Genomic DNA, 8,948 nt, shown 5'->3' with positions numbered 1-8,948 from the left:
AAGTATTCAATGTAACCGAAGTTAGTGGTTTGATGTGGCAGGTGGTAATTCAGTTCTTTGAATTGGTGTCATACAGTGGTGCCATCCTTGTTCCCATTATTGTTCTGAGATTAATGAGCCGCTATAGTTTCTATTTAAACATGGGCTTGCCAACAAATGTATTTGAAGGCATTTCAATAAAAAAAATTCAATAGTGGGTATAACATGACTGAACCTCTTTTTCATTACAGGTGAATCTGTTTCAACAAAACCTGAAAACATGAACATCCTCATTAAGAACATCACAGTCACTACAGCGTTGGTGGCCTGGTCCCCAAAACAGTTGGCCTGCCCAGACAATTTCTACAGGGTACTTTATCGCACTAATTGGAATGGTATTTTATCTAGTTTTTCAAGACAGAATTTTCACCATGAAGAAATGGTGCCTGTGGAGCACCGTTTCCTTTCCCTTCGGAAGTTAAGCCCAGCCACGAGCTATGTCCTCTGTGTCACATGCCATGGGACTCACCCGTCAAGAGACCAGTGCACCGTATTCCAGACATTGGCCCACAGTGCAGCATCACCAGCCAGCAAGAAGGTGGACCTGTCTCTGGTGATCTGGCTAATCAGCAGTGCTCTTCTCATCATCCTAGCATTGATACTGCTCTATGGGTGCATCCGCGTTTGGTGCCGGAAGTGGAAAAGCAGCGCAATGGATTGTGGGTCTCCGAAACCTGACAGCAAAAGGAAACACAAAGCATGGCAGGCCACTGAGACTGAGACCACGCTCACTGAGGATATCTTTGAAGTGCCAACAGTGACTGTACTGGACAAGATTTCAGAATCAATGCCAGACATCTTGGTGCAAAAGACACTGGAGCGAAAGCACATTTTACTGCCTCACCGAGCTGATGCAGACACTTTGGCAATCCTGCCCCAAAATGTTTCTGAATGAACCGGTTCTCTTCATGAAGCATGGTGTTGGCATGTGGCCTGATTTATATGTTTATTTCTAGGCTCAAGCTCAGCCTATTAGGCTTTCAGGAATTTTCATTAGGAATTTCTTACTGGATACTGTCACTCTTAATCATACCTGGAAGATCATTACATGGCATCCTGGGTTGTATCAAACTATGTAGCAATACGCATTTGCTTATATTAATAATCTTCAATGCCCATGCACTTTCTATGTATTGAGACATTCAGACGTCTATGGGCATATATAGTCCGTATTACTAACCGCTGTGCTTTCCTTAAAATTCATATCCCAAACTGAAGTCTGGGCAGAGTCGGATTGGGACAGAAAATAGACCAGGCACTAAAATAGGAGTGGTGCTCCCATGATGTCTGAACTGGGGTGGCAGAGTGGGCTAAAGAACGGTGATGGATTAAACCCAGATCTTTTGACTGGGTGTGAGTGTTTGATTGATTCAGATGCTCCGTCCATCACCACCCCCTTTTGTACCGCTCCCATTAGGGAGTCAGTTATGTAAAAAGTACCCCATGTTTGAAAACCGGGGCAGTATTCAACTATATATAGACACTCTGGGCATATCTATGAGCCCCTTTGCATTATTCTTGTACCACACAATGTGGTGCAAGAATGCCACAAATTACAAATAAGATTCATGGGTGTTGCGTGTGTGCTTCCACACAACATCAATGGATTTTCACGCATTCCCAGATTTACAAGAACAGGTAAACCTGGGAATGCACCAAAAAGATACACCTCCCCTTGAGAGGTGTAACGAGGAGAAATATCATAATGAGCAAATTCTTACCGTAAGGGGAGGAGGCACATCCAATTCGTCTGACTTTGTTCTTATCACCATGGTACCTCCAGCTACAATGGATCATCTCCTCTGGGTTTTTTTTCTTCGTTTTATTTTCACATTCGTACACCTGTTCACTGTATTATCTTCCTTTTTTTGTTGCTATATCCCAATTGATGTTTATACTACCCCCTTGTCCTTTCTTTCTGCCTATTGTAAAGCGCTCAGATGTCCTTCAGGATCTTGTTCACGCTATATAAAACTTTATAAATAAATATATAGAAATTTCTCCTTGTTCTCTCCTCTTTCTGTGTGTGCTGCGTTCTGCAGAACATGTACAAATAGGAAAAAACCTCTCAGCAATGTTTTTGAGCAGGCCTTCCAGCACAACAACAATCCCGCACACAACGCAGGCCCCCTTGCACCATGATGCAAGGGTGCCTACATTACGCTAGGTGGCGCATTGTGCCCCAGCACAAGGAAAAGGATAGGAATGTGCTGTGTTGCCTTAAATACGGTGCATTCCTGCCCTTTCCCAGTGACGCAGTGTAGCAAGTTGACTTGCGGCTCTGCGTTATCATAAATATGGCCCTATGTGTCAGTGTTGCAAGGTATTGGAGACTACATGCATTTGTGCTTGCAGCAGGCAGTGTATGTAGTAATATCAGGGGAACAACAATAAAAAAGTATATGGCCTGGTACAAAAAGTAACCAGGACTCTAGCACGCACAAACAAAAATTCAAGTTCTCCAATAACACATTCAAGTTTCGTTTCCATCACATCTTTAAAGGTAAAGCATCACAAATTCATTTGATTATCAATCAATATTGCATGTTCAATAAACAATTCAATATCTCATTGTATTAATATATACATAAATCAAACTGAAGGGTTAACACAATCCAAATTAAAAACCCAATGCATTTCGGGGCAAAAAGCCCCTTCGTCAGGGGTCTGTAATAAGAAAAGAAAAAAGAAAAAGAAAAAGAAAAAGAGAAAAGGAGAACTCAGTTACTTTTGAGGCTTGTAAGGAAAGTGTCGGTTCTACATGTTAAATTAGTTAGCAAAGCTTACCACGTTTGTGGAGTTTCGCAACCAAATATAGGTTGAATGATTATATTTCGTGCAACTACGAATAAAAATAAATAAAACATCAAAAAACCACTTGTAATTAAGTGGATATGGTGAATAACCAGTGCTTAAAGTGTAAGCCTGTTTACCTGAATTTTTCACTGAAGTGAAAGCTGTAATGAGAAATACGTAAAGTATTCAAGGTTAGCAAGAACCAACCTAAAAGATAAACTCTGCACAAAGCTTTGAAAAGGCATATCATAATGCTCACCTGAGTCGGAAATGCAATGAGCAGAGAATCCTGCAGAATTTAAAGAGGAAAACTAATGAGCCTTGTATATCGCTATACAAAAGTTTAGTTAATAGGCTCTCCTGAATAGAGACAAACGTTTTACCTGCAGGTCTTTCAACAGCATCTTTATATCAATCCGTACGTTGCGCTGTAAACGAAAGAATGACAGTCTTCAAACAATGATAATTTCCGCGTTCCTAAAATTATGGTCAAGAAACAAAGTTGCGAGTGTGGTGACTGCTCTGAGGTCAGAGCTTACCGTGTTACGCGAAAGCGATTCCCGTAAAACAGTCTTCCCTGGCGTCTGCACTAGCCGAGTGCAGTCCTTTTTCGATTACGTTATTTACTCGTTGCTCAGTACGCGGAAACGAAAGAAAGACTTCTATCTGAAGTAATATAGCGGGCGCCATTGTTGAACGTCGCAAGCTGGTTGTGCTAAACTATTCACTCGATTAAAATAGTCCGGCGAAAAAATACCTCAGTTGGTATTTAGTTACTTTTTGTACCAGGCCATATACTTTGTTATTGTTCAGTGGGCAGGCACTAGTCTAGCGCAGCACACATACCGTATGAAGGTTTGAAACACCGAGTAAGTGAGTGCAGCACCAGTACACATCCATTGAACAACAATAAAAACCATCCAGGCAGATCATAAAAAAGGCTCACAAACAGGTAAAAAATTGGCTAACACCCTGACCCGTAAAGCCATTCATTCTGGCACTGCCAAGTTGCCCTATTGACCAGCCCGACCTGAGGGTGGGGTATGCTGTATAGGTATTATTTTCTGTACCCAATATTACAGTAATTTGTTTCTAAGGAGAACACTCAGTACAACACATCAGTGAATATATGCAAAGGTTCTTCATTGGTCGAGTCAGCGTTAATGGTCACTAGAACCAGGGTGGCCGCACCACAATTATATACAATGAAAAGCACAGTCTTCTAACTTTGGGGACGGCCACATTTGGTTATACCCAGGGTTGCTCTTGAGAGACAGGGTGCAGAAAGCATGCAGACTCTGATTTAAAATCTCTCCAGCAAAATAATATAGTGGTCACTCATGACCTCGGTTATCACCACTGTTAACCCCTACATTGCAATGATGAATGACTGAGCTTTACATTGCATTAGAATGTTTCCTGTATGGCCAAAATTTGCCAAATAAAGATTTCTTGAATTGAAAGACTCAGTTGACTCACCAATAAGAGTCAAAAACAGAACCATCAAAACTCTACGTTGAATTAAGAAGCAATGTTGACCAAGAATGGAAAAAAACATAAGAATCGACAACAACTTGAAACAACGCTGGAGGATTTAAATAAACAGCAACAGAATAGATCCTGTTAAAGTCGCATCACATGTTAGGCAAGCTCTTCCTGAGAGGGTAAAATTGCCTCGTGGACATTTGCAGGTCTCTGCTACCTTTGCTATCCCTCTCTATGGTCTTGAGTCACTAGGCATCTATCTATGCGCCTTCGCAGGCTTGTGTTAAATACCAGTTTTGGGGAGACCACAGCTTTCTGAAAGAGCACATAGGATACAGGGTGGAAGAGAAAAAAAGAGGGACGAGAACAAAGAAAGAGAGAAGTGAAGGGCACAGCGGCAGACGGAGAGTGTGAGTGTGTTCACGTGAGTGTGTGCACGAGCACGCAACAAAGGATGAAAATCTTTCTCACTCCCCAGAAAAAGAGGTAAAATAGGAAAATCCTTTTTTTTATCAGGCAAAATAAGTGGTGTGTAAGTGACAATGATAGGAAATATATTTTTGAGGTGGGGCTGACAGTGATAGATCGATGGTGCTTTGATAAAGACAATCTAAGAACTACCATGAAAGGGCGAGTATATCATATTTGTATTTAACTTCATAAGGTTAAGGGTTCATAGTAGTTGTAGCGATATGTCAGAGGAGTAGAGGGCTTAATTTGCCACTTGGGCTCCATCTATAGGAGGTCATTTTTATCTTTCGCTATTTGGAGGTTGGTGTTAGTTAAGGGAAGTTAGTTAAGATTCAGACACCATGGGGTATATTTGAAGAAAAGGACTGAGTGCAGAACTGCAGCAAATTTAGAAGAGCCACGAGCGCCATTTCCAAAGCACATGGATGTGCCTTATTTACAACAATACGGCACACCCCTGTGTTTTCCCTTGCACTAGTGCTAAAAATTACTGCCTAGCGCCAACGCAGACACCTTTGCGCCATAGCAAAAGGGTGCCTGCTTTGCAGGGAATTATTTTTTATGTGCGGGAAGGCGCTCCTTCCTGCACGTAAACAATCAATAAGGGCTATTTGTTACTTTCATGTACGCCTTCCTGCATTTAAACGATCATCAATCACATTTTGCTCTTCCTATGTCTGCCGCAGAATGCAGCACACAAAGAAAAATAAACAGAAAGGAGAAATAAAAGTATTTCCCCTTGTTGCGTCATTCTAACGTCTGCTCTTGCATGGTGTTAGTTTTTGGCGCTGCCTCAGATTTACAGCTCCTTTTAAATCTGCGGGTGCATCGAAAGCAATGGGTGTTGCAGTGGAACGCCCACAGCAACACCCATTGCACGCCCCTTTCACGCCAATACCTGCAGGAAAAGACACCATATTTGTGATGTTCCGGTGGTGCAATCCCCCTGTAAATATCCCACCATGGTATTGCTTTCATCTAGCTCAGTAAATGTATGTAGGGGTAGTCCATGCAGCAGAGGCAGAAAAGGAACCTGTAGAATACCTTGCTTGATAGGCTAAGGGTTGTAAATGATGGAAATAGCATGGAGTGGCTAACAATGCTGAAAGTAACTAAAAGACAAAGCAAAATGAGTACTGATGACAGCTATTTATAATGTATCAAAGGGAGACATGTGAGAAATATATAGTGGACCCAGAAGCCAGACTGAAATGTGTTCATTGTACTGTGGACCGAGGATAGATTGTCAGATGAATAAACACCAAATGCTCAAGGATCTGGGACAAAAAACGAAGTTGAGAAAATGGATAATGTTTGCAGGAGTGGTTTTGTTAGACATGATACCCTTGAGTGATAGTCCCACAAACCTATTGCTTTCACCCCCCCTATTTTACTGATTTTATTTTTGTTGGCTTTAGGACTCTGTGCACTTTACTACTGTTAACCAGTGTTAAAGTGCTTGTGCCCTCTCCTTCAAACATGGTAAAATTGGCCTACACCCTCAACAGTGGTCGGCCTTAACTTGTGACTTGGTCCCAATCTTGCGTGACTAGATACTTGTAGTTGGCGCTTAGTTCTTTTTGGCTCTGTTTTTCACTAACAACTTTAAAAATTCATATCTCCTGTCCTACTCATTGTATTTAATTTTTTTGTGTCATTTTATTTATTAAATTGTACCTGTTTTTCTAAATTGGTTTGGGATTTTTCTTGAGTTGTATTTTCATTTAATTACTGTTTGTGTGTTGTATAAATACTTTACACATTGTCTCTAAGGGACTGCTTATGTGCCAAGCTACCACAGAGTCAGTTAATCAATTAATCAGCTAATCACCCAAGAGGGTATCTAGGCACTGAGATCCAAGCTTCTCGGGTGGCCTCAGTTGAATAGCCAAGTCTTGAGTTCCCTTCTGAACTCCTGAAGAGAAGGTGATGTTTGGAGATGGAGGGGATGATGTTCCAGGACTTTGCGGCGAGGTAGGATACAGAGCGTTCTCCACTGTTGCGTCGGTGGTTGAGGGGAGAGAGAGGTGGGTAGCAGGAGTCCGGAGGGTTGGTGGAAGCACAGGCGGTGGTTGAGGAATGCTGGTCCTTGGTTGTGCAGAGCTTTGTAGGAGTGAGTGTTTGATTATGCTAGCTAATGCTCTTTAATGTCTTGTATAAGTTAGCATTCGCTATGCCATTTTCTTTGACTCTGCCATTTCTAATCTAATGTTCTAAACCAATCCTGTTTTATTCCGGGAAATTCCCCTTGCTAAGTTTATTTTTTTAAACGAAGACTTATTCCTGCCAGTGCATAGCTTACCCTTGGCAAAGGACCTCTCCCACCTCTCTGGCAGTTTGATCACAGCCCAGGGTGGAACGGCATTGAAAGTGTTCTGAGCTGTGCAAGATACGATAGTAGAATTTTTTTTTTGTCTTTACGATGTTCATCGACATCTGTTTGGAAAATTCCACTGTGGGCATGTTATGGGTTGACCATGCAATGCATATAATGTGTCTTTGTGCTTACTGTTGCTTAGTTCCCTCTATAGCACTCTCTCAGGACTGTGCAGACAAGGCCCGCTTATTAGCGCATATTCTCCACAGTTTCTTTGACTCTTCATTTAGCATGGAATGCTGAGAGGCGGTCAGTGGTGACCCGGGTGGCCTGAATCGGGTCACTTCCTTCATGAGTCAGGATCTTGAATTGGCATCTCTTGTGAACGGCGAGTCAGTGGAGTTTCTTCAGGTGAGGTGTGATGTGTGTCCATCTGCAGAGGCCGATGATGAGTTCACCATGAGTTATGTACAATCTGCAGTCTCTTCAAGAGGTGTGTGGTAATTCCTGCGTAGAGTGTGTTTACATAGTCCAAGTGGCTGATGACAAGAGCTTGAGTGATGTTGTGTCTGGTGGTGATTGGAAGCCATTGGAAGATTTTTCGAAGTATGAGCAGCGTGAGTAAGCAGGCAGAGGAGACTGTGTTGATCTGGTTCTTCATTGTGAGTTGGCTGTCCAAGATGATGCCAAAGTTCTGGGCATTGTCCATGGGGGTGGGAGAAGGTCCCAGTACAGCATGCCACCAGGAGGCGTTCCATGTGAAAGTGTTGTTCCCGAAGATCAGTATTTCAGTCTTGTCTGTGTTGAGCTTGAAACAGTTGTTTTGCATCCAGTCGGCGACACTGGTCATGCACAGGTGGAAGTTGGCCCTCGTGGTGGAAGAGTCTTTGGCTAGCGAGAGGTTGAGCTGGGTGTCATCTGGATAGGAGATAACATTCAGTCCATGGTTTCTGACGATGGGGGCCAGAGTTGCCATTTAGGTGTTGAGCAGAGTACGGCTGAGGAATGAGCCTTTGGGGTCGCCACAGATGATGTTCTTGGGCTCTAATGTGAATTGTGGAAGGCAGATTCTCTGTGTTCTTCCGGTGAGAAAGGATGTAATTTATTTGAGAGGTGAAGCACAGGTCAATTTAGTGACTTTTGTGGTTCACCCTGACAAGTATTGTGGTTGTTGTCTGAATGGGGCTTCCAACCCCTACCCCCAACCAATACCCAGTTTCCTAGAAGTCAGCCCTATTTTTCTTTAGAAGTGGAAGGATGAACCAGTTTTGAAACATGGATGGTACCACTGAGTGGAGAGCCGAGTCTTGGCTTTGTAGGATCTGAAAAATCTAAAAGTGAGCATAACGGGCTGACAGCCTGAAGCACAGGTATAAACACCTTAGTGGTGCTCGGGAGAAAGATTATTCTTAGGCAGAATGGAAGAAGCTAGCTAAGTACACAAACGGGTTAGAGATGAAAAGAGAAGCATTGTCAATGTGCAACAATTGTCATTGGTGTTAATGAAAAGTATGGGGCAAGATCTAACACAGATCTATTTTTGAGTAGTAGCAGGGAGCTAAATGTGTGAGCTATTTGTTGCAGTTGCTAACAATAAGAAATGATGAGGTCTTCAAAGCACTTTATTTTGCAATGCTAAGTGTACATGTACAGGTAACACATGGTGGTTTTAGTCTGCAGGGCCCCAATTTACAAAGGTGAACTGAGAAGAAAGTCAAACTTTACGACGTTCGGTATTCACAAAGAACATTTACGAGTAGTAAATGCCCTTTGTAAATTCCAAAAGTCGTAAAGTACGACTTTGCTTCTCATAGTGTGAAGAGTGCTTAAATGCTCTGAT

At 42.4% G+C, this 8,948-nt stretch overlaps 1 protein-coding gene across 1 annotated transcript; it reads left to right on the top strand.

Moving 5' to 3' along the window:
* Nucleotides 1-259: 259 nt before the first annotated feature.
* On the top strand, nt 260-1,340 carry LOC147728883 (fibronectin type III domain-containing protein 9-like). Its single transcript, XM_086963357.1, has one exon. The coding sequence runs from the start codon at nt 260-262 to the stop codon at nt 932-934; it is 675 nt and encodes a 224-aa protein (XP_086819483.1). The 3' UTR covers nt 935-1,340.
* Nucleotides 1,341-8,948: the final 7,608 nt, after the last annotated feature.

The sequence above is a fragment of the Lissotriton vulgaris genome, chromosome 3_1 (assembly GCF_964263255.1).
Source record: "Lissotriton vulgaris chromosome 3_1, aLisVul1.2, whole genome shotgun sequence".
NCBI classification, from domain to species: domain Eukaryota; kingdom Metazoa; phylum Chordata; class Amphibia; order Caudata; family Salamandridae; genus Lissotriton; species Lissotriton vulgaris.
This window is presented reverse-complemented; position numbering and strand designations above follow the sequence as displayed.